General features: G+C 35.7%; 2 protein-coding genes across 3 annotated transcripts in view; one reads left to right on the top strand and one right to left on the bottom strand.

Annotated features, from left to right (window-relative positions):
• The window catches only part of ICE2 (interactor of little elongation complex ELL subunit 2), a 64,151-nt gene that overhangs the window by 41,206 nt on the left and 380 nt on the right, over positions 1-22,565 (bottom strand). The window contains exons 2-6 of one of the 2 annotated variants that reach the window (XM_080808318.1): positions 21,963-22,100; positions 21,737-21,871; positions 19,450-19,554; positions 12,772-13,033; positions 11,597-11,716 (exon numbers count right to left, since the gene is read on the bottom strand). In XM_080808318.1, the coding sequence (XP_080664444.1) occupies positions 11,597-11,716; positions 12,772-13,033; positions 19,450-19,554; positions 21,737-21,777 (528 nt within the window). In that variant the 5' untranslated portion in view covers positions 21,778-21,871; positions 21,963-22,100. The remainder of the gene's footprint in view (positions 1-11,596; positions 11,717-12,771; positions 13,034-19,449; positions 19,555-21,736; positions 21,872-21,962; positions 22,101-22,565) is intronic. The other variant, XM_080808319.1, reaches the window with a different exon arrangement.
• On the top strand, positions 953-2,134 carry LOC308345807 (mitochondrial import inner membrane translocase subunit Tim17-A). The gene has a single exon (XM_080808320.1). It carries the CDS (start codon positions 958-960, stop codon positions 1,471-1,473), a length of 516 nt encoding a protein of 171 aa, XP_080664446.1. The 5' UTR covers positions 953-957; the 3' UTR covers positions 1,474-2,134.

Genomic DNA, 22,565 nt, shown 5'->3' on the forward strand with positions numbered 1-22,565 from the left:
GGATTGAGCCCCACATCGGGCTCTCTGCTCAGCAGGGAGCCTGCTTCTTCCTCTCTCTCTCCCTGCCTCTCTGCCTACTTGTAATCTCCGTCTATCAAATAAATAAATAAAAATCTTTTAAAAAATATGTATATCATCTTCTAAGAAACATATTTTTTCTTGTCAATGAATTTTTCCTGTCAATGAATCTAATCTGAAGCTTTTAGAATTTACTTTATATCACAAAAGTAAATTAGCAATAAGCATATCTTTGTAATTTTTATATCCTCTTTCCCTTCAGACATTTATAAAATTTGTTAAATTACAAATTGTTAACTTTACTCCAGTCTCTTTTCATCTAATCTCATATCCTCTTCTCCCCTTTCTTAATCCTCACTCCCTGCTGTCTTTCACGTTTTCCCCCTCCACCCATTCTTTTCAATGCTGACTTTGGTATTTTATTTGGGATATTATTTGCAACTAAGGCAGATGTGGGTTAACATGGAAACGTGGTTTGTTTTTAAAAATCTCAACTGCAGTTAGATCTGCATAGTATCTTTGCTCATTTATATTAGTTAACTTCCACCCCTAACATTGCCATCCTATAGCAGCCATTAAAAGAACGAGAACTTGAACCTACACATGCAAAAGAAAGCAATATATAAGAACTATATGACACAGAGACTATTCTAGTTAGATATTTGCTCACACATCTCTCTTAGTAAAACTCTGTTGGAAGTTAGTGCTTCTAACTTAGTAATTACTTAAATAAGTAATTAGGGAAAGAGAAAGTCACAGGAAAATCTAACAGTTTTACTCTTATATTCAGATATATTACTGTATATTATTAGAGATATTTCATAACTAGTAGGTATCAAGCAACTAAAGGATCATTTTTTAACTAATAATTTATTTGTCTTTGAAAAACAGCTATGAAGGTTAAGAGATTCTGGCTGGACTCGCGCAGGTGGAGTCAAGATGGAGGAGTACGCGCGAGAACCTTGCCCTTGGCGAATTGTCGATGATTGCGGTGGGGCCTTTACAATGGGTACCATAGGCGGTGGTATCTTTCAGGCAATAAAAGGTTTTCGAAATTCTCCAGTGGGCGTAAACCACAGACTACGAGGGAGTTTGACGGCTATTAAAACCAGGGCTCCGCAGTTGGGAGGTAGCTTTGCAGTTTGGGGAGGTTTATTTTCCATGATTGACTGCAGTATGGTTCAAGTCAGGGGGAAAGAAGATCCCTGGAACTCCATCACAAGTGGTGCCTTAACAGGAGCCATACTAGCAGCAAGAAATGGACCAGTGGCCATGGTTGGGTCAGCAGCGATGGGTGGCATTCTCCTAGCTTTAATTGAAGGAGCTGGTATCTTGTTGACAAGATTTGCCTCTGCCCAGTTTCCCAATGGCCCTCAGTTTGCTGAAGATCCTTCTCAGCTGCCTTCAGCCCAGTTACCATCCTCACCTTTTGGAGACTATCGACAATATCAGTAGGACTTCTGTCCCAGGATTTCTGTAACAGAATGAGCTGTAGTTCAAGAAGGAATTTCAGAAGAGAAGTTATAGTCTGTTTTTAAAACCACAGGTGGGACAGCTATGGCCAAATAGGCTTTGAAGAGACATTTAGCTCTTTTTTCTATTTAAGGGAACATTGCGGGGGTGGGGCGCAGACGTTAAAAGACAATACATTTATTTATTCACAGTTGGATTGCATTTGTGATCAAAATAAATGTCTAATATCTTTAAAAGAAAATATAATAAATGCTTAGAACATGAAGGACCACAGGGCAAACAACAGTGAAACGTGACCAACATTTCTTTGGGGACTTCTCTGCCTGGTTTTGTGTGTTCTGTCAGCCAAACAATAAAAAACTCCTGGAATTCGCTCTTTCTTTTAAGATAAGTTGTAGAGTTCTACTTTTCAACCTTGAATACTTCAGATAATGCAAAGTGTATTGAAAATTGCATGTTTTATAGTTAGGCTCTCATCTCACTTGAAGTAAATTATGTATGAGAAGAATTATGCGGAGTTAACATGGATTGTCTCACAGTAGATAACTGTGTGGATTGAAGGCTGAGATAAAATATCCTTTACTTTGAAAGTAAAATATGTGATTTTTTGGTTTTGACAATGTCAGATGTAAAACTTTCTTTACCTTTGAAAAAAAAAAAAAAAAAAAAAAAAAAAAAAAAAAAAAAGAGATTCTGGCTGTTTCCCATCACCCAACCACCAAATGTTATTTAATATTCAAAATATCTTGAAAACTAAACACACCAAAAGCACATGCAAGTACATACTACAGATCTATCATTACAAAGAAAGGTGAAAATGACTCTGCTAGATTTTATTTTGGGTCAAGAAGGAAAAATATAGTATTATACATGTTTGAAATGTAAAAACAATGGACACTACTTATGGCAGTATGATAGAGTAGGCATACTTTACAGAGAGAGCACTTCTATCCAAATCCCACTAGATACTGGATAAATTACAACTAACAACTTTAATGCATTACTTGGCTTAGTAAAAAGCAAAAAGAATCTCAAGGACCGTAAGTAAATAAATAAACCTGACACACCTACAGTGAGAAGAAATAGGGGCTGTGTGCAGAAAACGCATAAAAGATGAGGTATCTTGAGGTCAAACGCCTCCTCCAGTGGGAAGATCAGATGAGGAGCTGAACATGAGACTCATATTTAAGGCTCACAAAACGGAGATCTGAACTGTATTTGCACACCCATGTTCAAAGCAGGGTTATTCACAACTGCCAAAAGATGGAAGTAACCAGAGTGACCATCAATGGATGAACGGATAAGCAAAATGTCCAAATACATACAATGGAATATGTATTCAGCCTTAAAAAGGAAGGCAATTTAGAAAAATGCTAGAACAGGGGTGAATCTTGAAGACATTACATTAAGTAAAATATATCACAAAGAGACAAATACCATAAATTTCAATTATATGGGGTTACCTAAAGAAGATCAAATTCACAGAAAGTAGAATGGTGGTTGCTACAAACTGGGAGTGGTGGGAATTGAGAGTTATTTTTTAATGGATGTGACAAAATAAAAAATACATATTTGGTCTTTGTCCTTGGTTCCTAATACAGGGCACTAAAACCCTAAAAATTTCTGGAATGACAAGAATGAATCTTTTGTTTGCTAATGAGATGACTCATGGCTCCTAGATAACCAGAGTGGGGGACAGATGCCAGAAAGACCAGGGTGTGATTAGAGGGCTGGAGATGGACTTAATCACCAACAGCCAATAATTTAATCAATCATGCCTAGGAAACAAAGCCTCCATAAAATCCCTAAACTACAGGGTTCAGAGAGCTCCAAGGTTGGTGAACACATGGGTGCTGGGAGGGTGATACGCCTGGAGAAGGCATAGAAGCTCTGTGCCCCTTCCCCCATTTGTTGCCCTATGCATCTCTCTCTTCCATTTGGCTGTTCCTGAGTTGTATCCTTTATAATAAACTAGAAATAGTAAGTAAAGGGTCTTCCTGAGTTCTGTAGCAAATTACTGAACCAGAGGAGGAGGTCATGGGAACCCTAAGCCTACTGTTAGGAGAGCTGGAGAACTTGTATTGGTGGATAATGGAGAATAGCTGTCTTCCAGAGAGTTGGGAGAATTGGTTGGTGTTGGAGTGGGTGGGGAACAAAACAAGTATTTGGTATCAAAAGTGTTGTTAGGAGAAACTGTTCAGAAATGGGTAGAGAGTCTTAGTTTTGCACGGTGCAAAGATTCTGGAGATCGGCTATATAACAATATGAACATACTTACTATTACTGAACTGCACACTTAAAGATAATTGAAGGTAGTGAATTTTAAGTTATGTGTATTTCACTACAATTAAAAATAAATTCTAAAAAAGGGAAGGAAATACACATACTATAACATGGTTGAACTATGAAGAACACACTATGCTAAGTGAAATAAAAATCACAAAAGAACACATACTCTGCTTATGTGAGGTACCTAGAAAAGTCAAATTCATAGAGCTAGAAAGTAGAATGGTGGTTTCCAGGGACTGGGGATAAAAGGGAATGATGAGTTATTATTTAATGAGTACAGAGTTTCAGCTTGGGAAGATGAAAAAGTTCTAAAGGTGGACGGTAGAATTTTATTTATAACAGTATAAAAAGTATTTTATGCCATTCAACTGTCCTTAAAAATGGTTACAATTTTATGTTACTTATATTTTATCACAGTTAAAGGGGGGAGAGAGGTAGATGGGGCGGGGGACAGAATGGAAGACAGACTGCGGTCTAACCTAGGGAATATGGGAATCCCAGAAAGATAGAGCTGAGAAAATGAAGGAGAAGCAATAACAGAATATGGCTGAGAATTTTCCAGAACTGATAAAGGATAGGAATATACATATACAAGAAACATAATGAAACAACATTGTAGTGAAACTATTAAATGCCAAAAATAAAGAGCAGTCAGAGAGAAAAGACAGATTCCCTAAAAGAAAGGATAAACAGATGACATACTTTTCAAAAACAGAAGCCAGAAAAAGCAGAATTAAATCTTCAGATTGAGAAACGAAACAGTCAACTTAGAATTATGTATGAGGCAAAACTATCGTATAAGAAGGAGAACAAAAGGGGTGCCTGGGTGGCTCAGTGGGTTAAAGCCTCTGCCTTCAGCTCGGGTCATGATCCCAGGGTCCTGGGATCGAGCCCCACATCTGGCTCTCTGCTCGGCAGAGGAACCCCCTCTCTCTTTGCCTGCCTCTCTGCCTACTTGTGATCTCTGTCAAATAAATAAATAAAATCTTTAAAAAAAAAAAAAGGAGAACAAAATAAAAGTGTTTTCAGATAAACCTAAAGATTGCTCATCACCAAGAGACAGTCATCAAAGCAACATCTAGGACACAAAGCATTTCAGGAACAATTAAGGATGACCTTAGAATATGTATTTGAGAAGAAGAAATGGAAAGCCAAAAATTGTCAGAATTTGTAGATAAATTAAAACACTGTTCATATAAAATAATAACAGGTTTAAATAATAGGTTTCAAAAAGAAAGGATTAAATAACATCAGTCAGAAGGGATGGATGAAAGTCAAAATGCTCTACGGTCTCTGTAGATACCTAGACTAATAGAAATAGAATAGAACCAGGAAACTGACCCATACATCAATGACAGGCAATTCAATGAGGGGGAAAAAAATCACTGTAAAAATTCAAGGGTAACCATTAGGAGAACAGAAAAACAAAGAATAAATTCCAACTCAATAAGGAGAAGAAAAGAAGAAGGAGTCAATCCCCTCAAAAGAAGTAAAATTAGAAAGAATTTTAGAAAAAGACAAATGAAATCACAAACAAGTCCATGCATGTTAATTATCATAATGAATGTAAATAACTAATCTTTCTAGTTAAAAGACAAGAGATGTCAGATTTTATTTAAAAAGAAAGGGAAGAAAGGCAATAAAGCTAAGCACTATTTTGAAAGATACTTGTAAAATACAAACTCTACAGGATGGAAAGAAATCCTATTGAAATCCCAACTAACTCTACTGTAGAAATTGACAAGTGGATTCCAAATGGAAATGCAAAGGCCTAAAAGAATCAAAACAATTTTTAAAAAGAACAAAGTTGCAGGACTTTCCTCACATGGTTTCAAATCTTACAAGACTAGGTGGTAGTGGCATAAAGACAGATTTATAGATTAATGAAATAAAACAGAGTCAGGAAATCGACACACACACATATCATTGGTGAAAAGGCAATTCAATGAGGGAAAAAATAGCTTTTTCAACCAATAGTGCTAGGCAGTTTCTCAATATTGGTACTTTCCACATTTTGGACCAGATGATGCTTTGTGGTGGGGGGCTGTCCCAAACACTGAAGGATATTTAGCAACATCCTTGGCTCCACCCACCAGATGCTGGAAGTACTCCTTCCTCAGTTGTGACAACCAAAAATGTCTCCAGACATTATCGAATGTCCTCTGGGAGGCAAAATCACTCTCAGGTGAGAATTACTAGGCTCGAACTAGATATCCATATGAAAGAAGAATGAACTTTGATCCAAACCTCACATCTTATAACATAAAAACTTGAAATGAAGTTCCATAGTAAAGTTAAAACTATAAAACCTCTAGATTAGGGTTTCTCAACACAAGCATTACAGACACTTTGGGCTGGATAATTCTTTGTTGTGGGAGATGTCATATGCATTGCTGATGCTTAGTACATCCCTGGCCTCTAGCCAATAAATACCAGCAGCATTTGGCCACTTGTGACAACAAAAAATGTCTCCAGACATTGCTAAAATCCATGGGGCAGGGGTAAAAGTAAAAGTGATCCCAGATGGGAACCACTTGGGTCAGCAAAGATTTCTATACTAGGACACATAAAAGCACCAACCATAAAACATTTTGAAAAATGAGACTTCATTAAAACTAGAATTCTGTTCTTTGAGACACTCTTAAAAAACATTAAAAAACACGTCACAAACTGGAGAGAACTACATATATAATAGACTTGTATTCAGAATATATAAAAATTTCAAGACTCAATAAAAATAAAAATCAATAGGGGAACCGGGCTGGCTCAGTGGGTTAAGCCTCTGCCTTTGGCTCAGGTCATAATCTCAGGGTACTAGGATCGAACACTGCATCAGGCGCGCTCTTCAGCGGGGAGCCTGCTTCCCCCTCTCCCTCTGCCTGCCCCTCTGCCTACTTGTGGTCTCTCTCTTTCTGTCAAATAAATAAATAAAATCTTTTAAAAAATATTAAAAAAATAAAATAAAAACCAATAAAATCAGCAAAAGATTTTAAAACATCATCACTCATTAGGGAAATGCAAACTAGAGCCATAATGAGACTCCACTACACACCTACGAGGTTGTTAAAATGTAAAAAGATTACCAGTATTTGGGAATGCAAACTGGTGCAGCCACTCTGGAAGACAGTATGGAGGTTCCCCAAAAAGTTAAAAACAGAACTGTCCTAGCATCCAGCAATTATAAACTAGGTATTTACCAAAAGGATACAAAAATACATATTTGAAGAGGCATATGTGCCCTGATGTTTACAGGAGCATTATCAACAACAGCCAAACTATGGAAAGAACACAAGTGTCCATCGACTCATGAAGAGATAAAGACAATGTGGTGTGTGTGTGTATATATAAACACACACAGACACACACACGTATCTATGTATATATACACACATATATACTATACACACATAAAAGAATACTACTCAGTCATCAAAAAGAATGAAATCTTGTTATTTGCAACAATGCAGATGGAGCTAAAGTGTATTATGCTATGTGAAATAAATCAGAAAAAGACAATACCATATGACTTCACTTACATGTGGAATTTAAGAAACAAAACAGGTAAACATATGGGGAAAAAGAAAGAGAAAGGGAAACAAACCACGAGAAATTCAATGATAGAAAACAGAGTTGATGGAGGGAGGTGGTGGGAGATGCGCTAAATGGGTGATGGACATTGAGGAGGGAACTTTTAATGATGAGCACTGGGTGTTATATGTAAGTGACAGATCACTAAATCCTACTCCTGAAACCAATGTTATACTCTATGTTAACTAACAAGAATTTAAATAAAAATATGAAAAATAAAAAACTGCATGGGTGTGACTAGGGTCATCAACAGGAAGAAAGATGAAACCTGAGGTCAAAACTTTACTTTTCTTAAAAAAAAAAAAAAAAAAAAAAAAAGCAGGGGAGAATAGGGAGAACATATAAAAAAGCTTTTCCAAACTGTTTTCAGTATCCTATTGCTTGACAGTATTAGAAATATTATTCTAAGATTGTTATGAGTATAATGTGGTATAAAGTAAGTGAGATACATGTAGTACTTTTTCTTTAAACAAGTATTTCCTAGCTCCATTGACTGAAATATTCTCAGAAACAGTGATCAATCCAGGAGCAATGAGCATCCCCAGTTACCCAGACTATAGTCTTGAAATACCACTTACCACTGAAAGAAACAAAGGTTCTGGAGAATTGGTGATACCAGAGTTGAGAAAGGAAATGTACAAAACAAGCCCTAAAGACTACCACAGTGATTCAAAAAGACTCAAAAGCCTGTATGAAGAGCAGTCACTGGCTAAAGCTGGTATTATTTGAGCTTCAAAAAGAGTAATTACAGTGGACTCAAACCCAAAATATTTTTAAAAAAGAAAACACTGATCAACATTGGAGAAGAAGGAATCAATTTTTTCAAAACTGACATATAAAGGGAAAGAATCTAGCATTTTTTTCTGCTACATGGATGGGGAAACCACACAGATGAGGGAAAACATATCTTAATAAAATTATTTCAACCAATAAATATAAATAAATTATGCAACAAGAATCCTACGATTTTTATATACCCCAGTGAATGAATAGATCTAGGCATCGATCATGAACAGCTGCAACCACAAAAAAGAAACAACCAGATATATGTGCCACCTGATTAAAGAACACAACATCTATGTGTTGAACCCATTTAGCAAAGACTAATTCTGCTCAAGCTTCCAGATCCCAACAACGATTTGTAAGAAATACAGAGAAAAGAGGAACATGTTGAATGTCACTGTGAATAAGCAATCATCAAAATCTAGACCATGGGAAATTTTACAGTCAAATCACTGAAGTTCTTAGAAAGAGGAAGTTTTTTTTTTTTTTAAAGATTTTATTTATTTATTTGACAGATCACAAGTAGGCAGAGAGGCAGGCAGAGAGAGGGGGAAGCAGGCTCCCCGCTGAACAGAGAGCCCGACGTGGGGCCCAATCCCAGGACCCCGAGATCGTGACCTGAGCCGAAGGCAGAGGCTTAACTGAGCCACCTAGGCGCCTATACAAAGATGAAGTTTAAGGAAAAAAGGAATGGAGGGGGAACTTGTAGATTAAAAGAGACCATTTTATCAAATAAAAGAAAAAGTTTCCAACATACATAACCTGTAAAATTTGAAAGAACTCTCACATATCAACAACAAAAAGAAAATCCAGTAGAATATAGGGCAAAACTTGAACAGCTGATTCATAAGAAATAATCAATTAGCATATGAAAAGATGCAAAGTCTTATTACATATATAATACCATATCCTCTAGATTGCCTAAAACTGAAATGGCCACCATGTAAGTTTTAACTTCCTCAAGTTAATATCCTCATATGGACCAACAAAACTCTCACAGGCAGACTGTAAAATGGCACAACCCTTTGGAAAATAGTTGGACATTTACTAATGTTGAAGATATGCATATACTCTATGACTCAACAATTCCATTCCAAGAGACATGTATGAGAACTTTCATAGGAGCACTGCTTAGAAAAGCTCCAAAAAGGAAACAACTCAAACTCTGATCAACAGAATAAATTGTAGTTTATTCATATAATGTAATAATGCACAGAAATGAAAATGAATGAACTACAACTACAAACTTATATGCAGATAAATCTCACAAACATAATGAGTGAAGGAAGAATTCTGTTCATATAAAACTCAAAGGCAGGCAAAAGTGAGCTCAAAGAACTACCAAAAAAAAGTGCATGGACATTATCAACACCAAACTTGTGACAGTGGACAATGTTATTATTAGGAGGGACAGAGGGAGCTTCTGGGTTACTGGTAATGTTTTATTTCTTGACTTGGAAGAGAGCTACATAGGTGTTCACTATACAATTATGTGTTAAGCTGTATATATTCATTCTATATACTTTTCTATAAATATACAGCATTTCATAATATAAAATTACAATTTTAAAACACTAAAAAAAGATCAGAAAAATATCAGTGAACCTTTAGGGTGGAGATGTAAATTGGACAAAATATACTGCCAAGTCAATTTGACTAAAAGATAAGACAATACTGATTGTTAGCTATCAAATAATGTACTTTGTTAATGAACAGTTTCATATTTGCTAAATAATTACAACGAGCACTTGAGAATGTATTTTGTGTCAGGCATATTTAGTCATTAGGAATATAGCAGTGCACTAAAAAGCACTTACATATAGGTGTTGTGGAGAAAGACAATAAAAAAGAATAAAACATGGTAAAGGGAACCCTGAAAGTGATGCTATTTGTTACAGGGTAATTAGGGATATCCTAATTGATAGTTGGCATCTGAACAGAGAGACTTAAATCAAGGAACTAATCCATGCACTTATCTAGGGAAAAGCTTGCCAGAAAGATGGAAAGAGCATATAAGGCCTTAAAGCAGGACCATGCTTGGAATATTCAAGTAACACAAAGAGGTCTGTAGGCTGGAGCAGACAGAGAGGGAGGTATGTAGAAGATGAAGCAAGCTGGGCTGGGGTCAGGGGATTGAGGGACTGTGATCATATAGGGCATTGTACAACTTTGTAAAGACCCTCTCTTTTTTTTTTAAGATTTTATTTATTTATTTGACAGAGAGATCACAAGTAGGCAGAGTGGCAGGTAGAGAGAAAGGGGAAAACAGGCTCCCCACTGAGCAGAGAGCCTGATGCGGGGCTCGATCCCAGGACCCTGAGATCATGACCTGAGCCGAATGCAGAGGCTTAACCCACTGAGTCACCCAGGCGTCCCGAGATCCTCTCTTTCTGGGTGAACTGAGAAAACATTTTAAACCAGTGACACGAGGGGATGTGACTTAGTTTTAAAATCATCATTCTTGTCCCTTTAAAGACTCTATTAAAATAGGAACAGCTACAATTCCTTTTCCATACAGAAAAATATGACACTTGGTTTGAGTGTATCATGTGCAGGTTCAGAGAAAATAAAAATGCAATTCTTCCTTTTATTTAGAAGAATCATTCTTCTGGTTCATATTAACAGCAAAATTTCACCTTAAAATATGTCTAAAAAAATGGTAAAACTAATATCCTCTGCTGCCCCTAAATTATAGGTAACAGTTGTTTTGTTTTGTTTTGAATTGTGGTATAATACACACGAAACTTATCACCTTAACCATTTTTACATGCAGAGTTCAATACTGTTGAGTGGATCACACTGCTATATATGACTAGTTTTCAAGGCTTCAAAAAAATTCATATTGGTTTTGGCAGAAAAACTCTAATACAATAATATGTACTAATAGTTACCATTTAAGTAGTACCTTGTGAATTTCTTCTAAGCCCACTGAATGATGGTAGGGTACAAAGCATAATGATGTACATGCTTTGCTAACACATTTGCATGAATGATCTAAGTATCAAAAAATGAACTCACAGTTGAAATCCTTCCATTTGGTAGCTGGTTACCATGAAGATAATGAATACAAATTTATGTGACTAAGTACTAAATGACCATTCAGATTTTTAAGGACCAAGGTAACGCCTTAAACACCCACTATCTCACAAGGGAAAGCAGTGCATCAGATCAAACCATCCATGTGAATAAAATATAATTCAAATTTAGTAGTTAAATCAATAAGAGAAGAAAATATATGGATATACTATTAGTATATATGATTTTGAGGTTCTAATATTTTATATTACTAAAATGTATACTGAATAAAAGACCTACACACAATTTGATCTCTCAATTGATAATACTGATATCTTTATATGATTGTGGCAGGAGCATCACACATTTTAAAATGCTGTTATTGCCTATTCCTTGCCAGTTTAAATAAATGATTTTTTTTTTTTTTTACCTCTGTGAAGAGACGAGCATCCTCAGAAAGCATGTTATAATCCTGTGCACATTTCTTTGCAGAATTCTGCAAAAACTTTAGGAATTCAGTAACTTCTTCATTCACATGTTTTTTCATATCCTGATTTTTAAAAAAGTAGACATGTCTTGGAATAAGAAGCTTGATTAAAAACAAACACTTCCCAAGTAATTTGCTAATAAAAGTATCCTATCCAAAGCAGAAATCAGAGAAAGAGTAAACACTACTATATAATAATGACAAACTTATTATTAAAAACTCCACAATGTATACAAATTTTGAATCACTATGCGGAACTCAGTGAACTATAGGAACATTTGAAACTATTGTCTATCAACAACGCTTCAATTAAAAAAAAACCTAACTCCATAAAAATAGAAGAGCAAATTACTAATATTACATTACCTACTGAGGAATTAAGCTTTTGCACAGAATGCTCTTAATTAACATAAAAAAGACAAACATCCAAATGGAAAAAATGTGCAAAAAACATGAATAGGCAAGGTATGAAAGAAACAGAAATGGCCTATAAACATAAGGAAAGGCTTGTTTTCATTAGTAAGCACTGTAAATTAATATAAAACAAAGCATCACCATTTTTTCCATACCAAATTAGAGGCAAAAAGGTAATATCCAGGGTTAGTGGATATTTTTTTAAAGAAAACTTTCATGCAATAGTGGCATAAACAAATCGGCTTAAACTTTTTGCATAACAATTTACCCATGCTTATCTAAGCCTTGAAAAATATGTATAGATTTGATCTGGCAATTTTAAGAATTTATCTTAAGGAAACAATTATAGATATGAACAAAGAGTTTGCAACCAAGATGTTCAACACAGCATCATTTATATAACTGAGAACTTGAAACTACTACTTAAAGTAATCAAACAAAAACTTAAAATTGGTTCAACGAGCAATGTACAATTGTTCTGCTAGTACTTAAGATGAATTGGAGTGAAATATGCTCAGAACCAGAGCAAAATGCCTGGACTATAACAGAACCAGCAAAAGAATGAAAGCACCAATGCTCTGTCAATTAAACTCCTTAAATTTTTCATTTTTGTGACTACAACTACACCTAAAAACATGAAAGCAAAGTTAAAATTTCCTAACTTTTAAATATTGTTCACTGACGCTGAAGAATAGAATACATACCAAGTACTGCAAGTAGTCATTTTTATTTATTCCAACAGCTTTGGAATTTGCAGGAATTTTTGCGTATTTAACCAACAAGTCCACATAACTCCTCTGCTCTCTCTGTGAGAAACGAGAGAAACGAGGATAAGGAACTCTTGGTTTTGGAAGAAGAACCATTCCAACTGTGGTTTTAACTTTTTCCTTTGCTTGAGTTGCTGAACTAACTGCCGGCTCATTTTCTACAGAACTTGCTGATGCATTCAAATTTTCTCCTATACGTCTGGAAAAAAAAATACAATTTACAAATATGTGCTTTTCACATGAAGATTACTATCATGGAACTTCATGATTCTCAATCACCAGGGAGAATATAGCGTGATTAACATAGTAAATTCTGGATTATTATCTAACTCTGCCACCTGCATTTTGATGTTTAGCCATTTGGTGTAAATTAAGTATTCTGCAGGATAGGATCACACTAGAAGTTTACCTTCAATTATTTGACAGAGAGGAAGAGGCAAAATCCTTAGATAAGTTACTCAATTTGGAACTTTTTCTCCTTTATTCAACAGACGAAAACTGTTCTTGCCAATTATAATTGCAGATATTTCATGCTCACCTTTATTACAATGCAAGTTGTTTTCAAAAGCTTAAATTCTTCAGTAAGCTGTCTTAGTTAATATGGTGAACAAAAGCCACTCGAAGTAGGATATGCTTAGGTTACAAGTTCACAAACTCACTGAGATTCTAAATTTTCTAGTTTCCTTAATTACTTCAAGATTTAAAATGAAAATTCCAACACTGTATCCCATATTTTATGGAAGCAATAGTGGTTTTAGAAAAGTTGAACAATCTTCATCACCCATACATGGCTGAGTCCATGGAAGTGTCTTTATGGTTTGAACGGACGTAAAAAGTCTGGCTTATCTATAAAGAAATGCACTAGAGGAGAAAGTAGTAACTAGAGAACCTATTACCGTATTTATGAAACGATACCACAATTTCTAAAAAAAAAAAACAAAAACCCAAAAAACAAAGAAACCCCAAAACACCTTTCTGCAATAGTGAGACACATGAACACAGAAGTTCTTATCTTGTTCATAATTTGTCGCTATTCCTAGTTTCAACCGTAGTGATCTACATTTTTAATGAGAAAGTTTTAAAACACACAAATACATACACACATACAACTACACTTCTTTGGTCTCCATAATTCCAATTTCCAGCAGAGTAACTGTTCACTATGATTTAGTTCCAAATTAAGCAGCAACAGTAACACAAGAGGAAGGGAAACTAATGAGAAGGATGGAGGTCTGCTGGTTCATTCTTCATTCTCTGTTCATCAATACTTAATGAGTGACTGACTACCGTGTGTCAGCTTATGCTGGACATGGGAACACTACAGTCTGTACTCTCTGAAACTTTACAATCAAGTGAGATCAGACAAACGAATAGGAAAGAAAGATAAGTAAATATGTGTATCAATAGAGTGTAACTATGGAGATCTCAGGTTTCCAAACTGAATTTACTGAATAGGTAACCAAGAATCCTAGGACAACATGATCAGGGATTAAGAGGGAGAAGAGAAAAGCAGTGAATTGGGGGGAAGGGTGCCCTGGGTGGCTCAGTCAAGTGTCTGCCTTCTGCTCGGGTCATGATCTCAGGATCCTTAGATGTAGCTCCACATCAGGCTCCTTGTTCAGCTCAGCAGGAAACCTGCTTCTCCCTCTTCCTCTGCCTGCTGCTCCCCCCTCCACCCCTGTGCTCTCTATCAAATAAATAAAATCTTTAAAAAAAAAAAACAAAAGGAGCGATAACGGGGAGGGGCAAGAAATATTCAGAGCTATGGTTCTGAAATATGACAGTATAAATTTCTTTAGGGAATTTCAGAAGACGGTGGTTGTATCTTGGTTGTTACAAAAGAAGGGAGAATTAAAAGGCATGTAGAGGTGAGGAATATTATCTGCCAGTAATGTAATGCATCAGAGTATATACTACACAACTTTCAAAGCTTCCTTTAGGCTTTCTTTTTTTTTTTTTTTAAAGATTTTATTTATTTATTTATTTATTTGACAGAGATCACAAATAGGCAGAGAGGCAGGTTGGGGGGGGGGGTGCATGTTCCCTGCTGAGCAGAGAGCCCCATGTGGGGCTTGATCCCAGGACCCTGAGATCAGGACCTGAGCTGAAGGCAGAGGCTTAACCCACTGAGCCACCCAGGCACCCATAGGCTTTCTCTTAATCATACACAAACAAATCTGGTCTATTATTACTTATCCTATCAATGCATTTTATTCTCTTTTATTTTTATTATTCTTCTATGGCATCATTTATATTAACCTTTCTTAAATCCAACCTTGTTGGGGTGCTTGGTGGCTGAGTTGGTTAACCGTTTGCCTTCAGCTCAGGTCATGTTCCCAGAGTCCCATAATCAAGCCCTGCATCTGGCTCCCTGCTCAGTGCTGAGTCTGCTTTTCCCTTTCCCTCTGCCACTGCCCCTGCTCATGCTCTCTCTCTTGCTCTCATTCACTCTCAAATAAATAAAATCTTTAAAAAAAAATCCAACCTTGTTCATTTTCGCTGGTGCATCTGCCTACTTCATTATACCTTCTAGTGCAATAGTATCTATGCATTTACATATTAAAATATATAATATAAATTATTTCCTTTGATTTCACATTTATATATCTAAGACATTTTAAATAATGTTTGCGGCTATTATTACCTATGAATTTTAATTCAAGCTAGCAAAGAAGGTATCTTATTTCTCATAAATATTTGTTACGAAAAGTGGGAGGGTGTTGGTCTGAAAAGGCTGAGAATTATTAATCTAGATCTGTGTCTGGACAAAGGGTGAGCCCAATCCAAAACCACTGATAATTTGTTTCAAATCAGCTTTATAATACTAGAATAATTATGGTAAAAGTGCCAAGATTCTTAGAAAAATAAAACTTAAGGCCCTAAAATAAAGCAAAATATCCAGCCCCACCCTTTAAGAGCTAAACTAAAGATGGAAAACTAATCAAGAGAGCTGGTTAGTGACTGGGAAAAGAATTTTGGAAACTAAAATAAGGAAGCTTAGATTTGCTCTGAAAATAATACAGGTGAAAGAAGACATACTTAGCTACTAAAGTTTCTCAATAACTGTATAAAAATAAGCATATTTTAGGTTAACAAAATGAATATTAACTGCTGATCTTGGGAGAAATGTATTACAGCAAATTGATTTCTCACTAGAAAATGTCTTGAGAGCTATTCAAACCTAACAGTATTGTGTCCACAACTCTTAACAATACTGCTTCACAGCTGTCTCTCTGAATATGAGAACATGTCTGTCCTTGTGGCACAAACTGGCAAATTTAATTAAGCTGCTGCAGCAACAAGATGCTGACTCAGATATGCCAGAGTAGGAATGTCAAGAAATTCTAGCAGTTTAAATTGGCTACATTCAGCAAAGAATGAAATGGCAGCACATCAAGATCATTTCCGAGTGCAGTGCTGTCAAAATCTTCATCAGGGTGCAAGCCAAAAGCATCTGACAGGGTTTCTCTATCCACATTTACAGCATTATATTTTATTTTAGTTGATGGTTTGAAGTTTTCCCCCCTTCATTTTGTCAACCACCTATTCTCTATTTTTGCTTAAAGTTTCTTTAAAAAAAAAAAAAGGCAGAATTCAAACTTTTAGTCTCCTATGCTTCAAGTCTACTGGTTTGGGTTGCTTCTTTAAGTAGCATTTGGAAATGGTGCTTCTAGCCCCCATCTAAAGTCTACCTATACCTTCTGAATTTGATTTATACTTTCCCATATTAAACATGTTAAAATTTCATAATTTTTATTTGAAGCCACTTTCCCCATTGTTGGCTCAAAACTCAGTTATAAGTGTTGCAACCAAAACTTTAATTTAAAAAAAGGTAAATGTTTACCTTCCAGTAGAGGGAGAAGGGTTGAATAAAAAACTCCTACTGTAGAAACCAGAATAATTAGAAGTATTTTCCCAAATATGTTAGAGAACACAAAAAAACACAAAATTAGGGCTAATAAAAATTTTACATTTTTCCTAATTTTTCCACTAATAAAATGTCTGTAAGTTAATAATCTGAAAATCCACTCCTTACTGTAACAAAACAATAAAATTCAATATGAGCAAAAAAGATTAGAAACTTATGAAATTAGTGCCTTAGGTCTTTATTTTTTCTATGCTAAAAGGTAAATTATACGAATTATTTTGTGCTATACAGAAATGTAAAGAAAAACAAAGCATTATCTAAGAAGAAAATACTTTAGAAGCTGTATGCAATTGCCAGCGAGATGTCATCTTCCTTATATAACTCAGACTATAACCCACACCTACAACATGCTAACTAGAGCTAAATTTGAGAATAAAATAATTAAGAAGCAGTACAGGATGAAGATTAATATTAAAAAATTTTAGTCTGAAAAGATGAAGGCTGAGATAAAAGTACATAGAGTGGTGAGAAGTTTTTGTTTTCTGTTTTTTTTTTAAGATACATGTTCATTTTACTTTCAAAAAAAGGTGAAGATATACATTTTTACCCTCATCTTCCAGGATACTAGAATTGGTAGATACTCTTTGATTCAAATAAACAAAGGCAATTCTTTGATAATAAGTTTTAAGAAATTAAAAAAAGAAATTAAGTTATCCTCAAGAAATGGTACAAGTTGAATAACAAATATATTTTTAAAAATCCATAGATGCATTTATGTGGGATCTACTCAACCTTCTATAAGTGATATTAGCAAAGACATTATAATTATGCACTTAGGCAAGAATGTTGCTTTTAAAATCGCCTCTTTTTACAACATCTACTTGTTTTTATGTGAACTTACTTATTCATCTGATGAATCAAAACACTTTTTAAAAAATGTTTTCAATGGCATTCTGGTAGCATCTATCAAAACAAAAAATATATACATATTTTCTCTTACAGGAACTTATCCTACTTATATCAGCATATATATAAAAAGGATGCTCAGTGTTTTAATAAGAGAGGAATGGAAACAACCTATAAATGAGTATCAGTGGGGTCAATTAACTGATTCCACAGACATCCTTCAAGGTTCAGATGCAAAAGTATGGGTTGAGAGTATAAAATCAGTATTTTTTTTCTCTTTTTTATTTATTAAAAAAATTTTAATGTTAGTCACCATATAGTACATCATTAGTTTTTGTACAAATATTTTATACAAACATTATTAGTTTTAGTACATCATTTAGCTTTCCATTCTTGTCATGGTTCATTGTTTGCATATAACACCTAGTGCTCCATGCCAAATCAGTACTTCTTAAAAGCTCCAGAGTATAATGAGCCAATATGGCAAGGGAGACTGAGAAATACCACCATCACCATAAAACTAGGAGAGTGAGATATCTTCATAGTCAAGAGGCCACAGATGATCTTGAGAGGGGAAGTTTTAGTAGACTAGTGAGGGTGGAGGCCAGATTAGAGGGGGATGTTCAGTGAAAGCAAATGTAGTGAGATGTGCAACCAAGTGTTTTATCCTGTTTTATTAATCCATTCTCCCAATCTGTCTTTTGACTGGAGAGTTTAATTCATTTAAAGTAATTATTGACAGGGAGGGACTTACTATTATTGCCGTTTTGTTAAACATTTTTTGCATGTCATAGTTTTTTGTCCCTCATTTCCTCCTAGCAAACACATACAAGTTTTTCAAGAAATCTAAGTACAAATAACAGAAGAGGTAAGAAAGTAACACAGAGTCCAGGGATTGAGACAGGAAAAATTTGTGCACCTTTAAACACTGATCAAGAAAGAATGAAAATATAGCAGTAGGAAGGATGCTAATTGACAGAAAGGGTACTGAGAAGGCAGGAACGGATGGGGACCCATTCCAACAGAGGCTAGAAATACGCTTCCTCAATTGCAAAATGAATGGAGAAGGATGAAAGTAAATGTTGAGCTCGTCTAGAGAAGCTTCCCATTCCTCACTTGGCATATTTACAGTCCATTCTAATAAACCCAATTGGTTTCAAGCCTCATCCACAACAGAATAGAAATAGCCAATCACAAAGGAAAGAGCTGCTACAGGCAAGCAAGCAGTAAGAAGGGAAAATTATCATTCAATAGGCATGCTCATATCAGAGAGGAAAAAAATCTCTGGAAATTTAGCAGTATCTATTAAAATATAAAATGCATATGCCATCTGATTGAACTCAATTTCTATGAAATTATCTTATAAAAATTAAAAAATTTCATCAGTGCATTATTTATAATTACAAAAAAGAGGAACACATTTTGCAATATCAGACTAGCTAAGTAAGTTAAAAGTATATCTATATAAGGAAGTATTATGCAACAATTAAGATTAAGCTATATATAGAGGCATGGAAAGATACATGAAATATTATTTTAAATGAAAAAAGCAAACTGCAAAACAGTTTTATAGTATTTTACATTATTTATAGTATGATCTCATTTTTGTTTTTATATCTGTGTGGAGAAAGGTCCAAAAAGATTTGTTAATATATATCTATGTATATACATACACATATACCAAAGACTAGTCATCCTTGGGTACTGGATTCTTCCATTTTTAAAATTTTTACATTTTTAGAATTTGAATGTTTAATAGTGGATACAGATATGAAACTTCAATTGCCAGAAAAATAACAGTCAAATATGAAAATAAACAACAAAATAAATAAACATATTACCTGTTAGATAAAACACGTAGTTCTTTTAAACTTGGAGCCATGGAATGGTCTTTATAATTTTCTCGAGAGAAAAATGTCTTAAGGCCATTTTTGGGGGAAACATCCCTGTGAAAGAAAGTAATTTACTTATATTTGAAAATTCAAAATCTCATGCTAGACTAAGCAGCATAATGGTACAATTGTCGTTTACAACTACATGCCCCCTACAGTCCCTTTCCTAGATAATCACCTCTTAATAATTTTAATTTCATGTATCAGATGTTTGAGTTTAGATGTTTTACTTGGATAGCTTTTAGCCTAGGCTCAATCTGAAACTCTCCTGTTCAAATAATCAGCCTTGCTTTTTCCATTAATACCCAATTAAAGGGGCGCCTGGGTGACTCAGTGGGTTAAGCCTCTGCCTTCAGCTCAGGTCATGATCTGAGTCCTGGGATTGAGCCCCACATCAGGCTCTCTGCTCATCGGGGAGCCTGCTTCCCCCTCTCTCTCTGCCTGCGTCTCCGCCTACTTGTGATCTCTGTCAAATAAATAAATAAAATCTTTTTAAAAATACCCAATTAAACATCAGAGATACTTAAGAGTTTAAGATAGAACAGACTGAGGTAGAGTAAGAGTCTGTCAGGGGCAGGGCTCACCTCAGGCTCTGTGGCATAACATTTAAGATGTTTGGCTGCTGAAAGAAAATACTTCTCAACTTAATTTTGTTTCATGCATTATTGTGCCAGGTCACAAGACAGCAGCTACAAAGACTAACTACCCTACCTATTCTCATTAACTTGGCAAATGTGATAAATGGTGTGCCTCAGCAAACCACTTCTAAAGTCTTCTATGATTTTCTATAACATCATAATTAGACATATCATATTACATATAGTAAAGAACCAATAAATTCTGGTTGAAGGAATTAAAAACAATGAGAACCATAACCTAGAAAGGACAAAGATTATTAAGATTTTGTGGAAAAACGTAGTTCCAAGGGCTACAATACTATGCAAAGGCTGTAAACTACATTTGGTTTCATAATGTCAATGGCATTTAAGAGCATCTGTGCAGCATCTGAACACATTCATTATGGTAAGGAGCTTAAATATATACAACTCCTAAAATTTAAAACAGAACAATCTATTAAATGGTAACTTCTGGCTGGCCCATTCCCACACAGGAAATTTTAGCATTATTTACCCCACACTGATTGTTTTTAAAGGTGTTTATCAAAAAACAAACAAAAACCCCACAACTATGGTTAAAGTATAAATGATAAAAATTAGAATGTCTTGCTTGCTATGCAAGTGTAATTTCTTATTACGTGTTATGGTACTGTTTCTGTGAAAGCTCATTAAGTTATAAGGTTTTTTGGTTTGGTTTTTTTTTTTAAGATTTTATTTATTTGTTTGACAGAGATCACAAGTAGGCAGAGAGGCAGGCAGAGAGGGAGACAGGAGGAAGCAGGCTCCCGGCTGAGCAGAGAGCCGCGGGGCTCGATCCCAGGACCCTGGCATCATGACTGGAGCCAAAGGCAGAGGCTTTAACCCACTGAGCCACCCAGGCACCCCAGTTAAAAGGTTTTTGCGTATCATACAAAAACAAACTCATGGGCTCAAGGACAGTGAGCTCCTTGGGGGGAAGGGAGCACTGTTTGCAAAAACAAACAAACAAACAAAAAACTTATTGAGCTCATACTGACTGAATCTTGTGATTCAATCAGGTACTATATAAGTCATCTTTGTAATCTCTTGTAACTTTAGTATTCCTCTTTGGCTAGCGAACAGTGGATGCTCAGTAAATCTGTGTTAAATTGATTTAGAACAGCACATGTATTAGAGCCCTACAGAACTACACTTCTATTTGTGAAGTTCTCATACACTTCTAAAACACAGTCTATGCATTTATATTATCACTTGATATAGGTTCTCATATAATAAAATGAAGCTTGTCTCTTCTTAAAGAGGGTCTTTCTATTAGTTGTACAGAAATGGGCAAGGTTCTTGGGACGCGAGAGTCCTAGCCTCTCTCCTTCACTAAGAGACCAATGAAAAATAATAATAACATGATGGAGTTATATCTAGTAGCAATCTGAGTGATGAACTTTTATCATTTTAGGAGGGAAGTGCAATCAGCTATGACTCAAAAGTACTCAATATGTGCAAGTAAGACCAGGGTATAGTCTGAGCCACTAGTATCTTCTTTTTGTTTCCTCCAAATTTCTCCAGGCCAGAAACGCTCCTTTCCTAATCCAACCACCAGTCCCACTTCACTCCTCTTTAGATTTCAAACAGATTTAACTCACCAGTTCAGCCTTGGTTCACCCATGGCCATCATGGAGCTCATATTCCTAGGTTTCTGCTTCACTCTATCTCACAATTCTGCTGCCTGGCAGTGGAGACTCCAGCGGAGGCAGAATTTATCCACAATCTACACTCAACTGAGGAAAAACAAAAGGTCAAGATCAAAAGCAGGTGACTGGCTGGGCCAGGGGCTGTTAACTTAAGTGTATAAGAACCTGTAACACCTACCCTCAACTGACAGGGACACCTAAAACAGAACACAGCACACTGATGAATACTCCCCAGGTTCTTTGCAGAACAGTAAGGCTGATGTAGGAGTCCTTTTCCATTTAACTTACTCCAGTAATGTAACTTTCAGAACACTCACTGTGGAAATGAAGAGTCAAAACTGAACGGTGTTCTCATTGTTTACAAACTAGATCACTTAAGGGCATGGGGCTTAAGTCTTAACTCAGCTCCCCTCTATTCCCTTATTGCCCAAATAAATCTTGCTTCCGCTTTTCCAATCATATACAGTTGTGGGACAAGATTCTGGCAAGCAATGCTGGACAAAATCTCCCTGGAAATCAAGAATCTTTCAAAAAGAACCTCACTTTTGAGGAGACTGAGGTCCAGGTGACTTAAATGACATTTCACAGAATCATACAAAGGAATCACCTGGATGGCAAATCTGACTTGACCACTCTACGTTCTCTGCTTCTCCTGGTACCCCCAAACGTACCGATAAAGTAGTATGTGAGAACCTAGCAGTCAAATTTAGGAGTCGGTCTCTCCTGACGGGCCTGACCTGCCCCCAAATAATACACCTCTCACATTACGACCCCGTCTGGG

Source organism: Martes martes (assembly GCF_963455335.1).
Source record: "Martes martes genome assembly, chromosome: 7".
NCBI lineage: Eukaryota > Metazoa > Chordata > Mammalia > Carnivora > Mustelidae > Martes > Martes martes.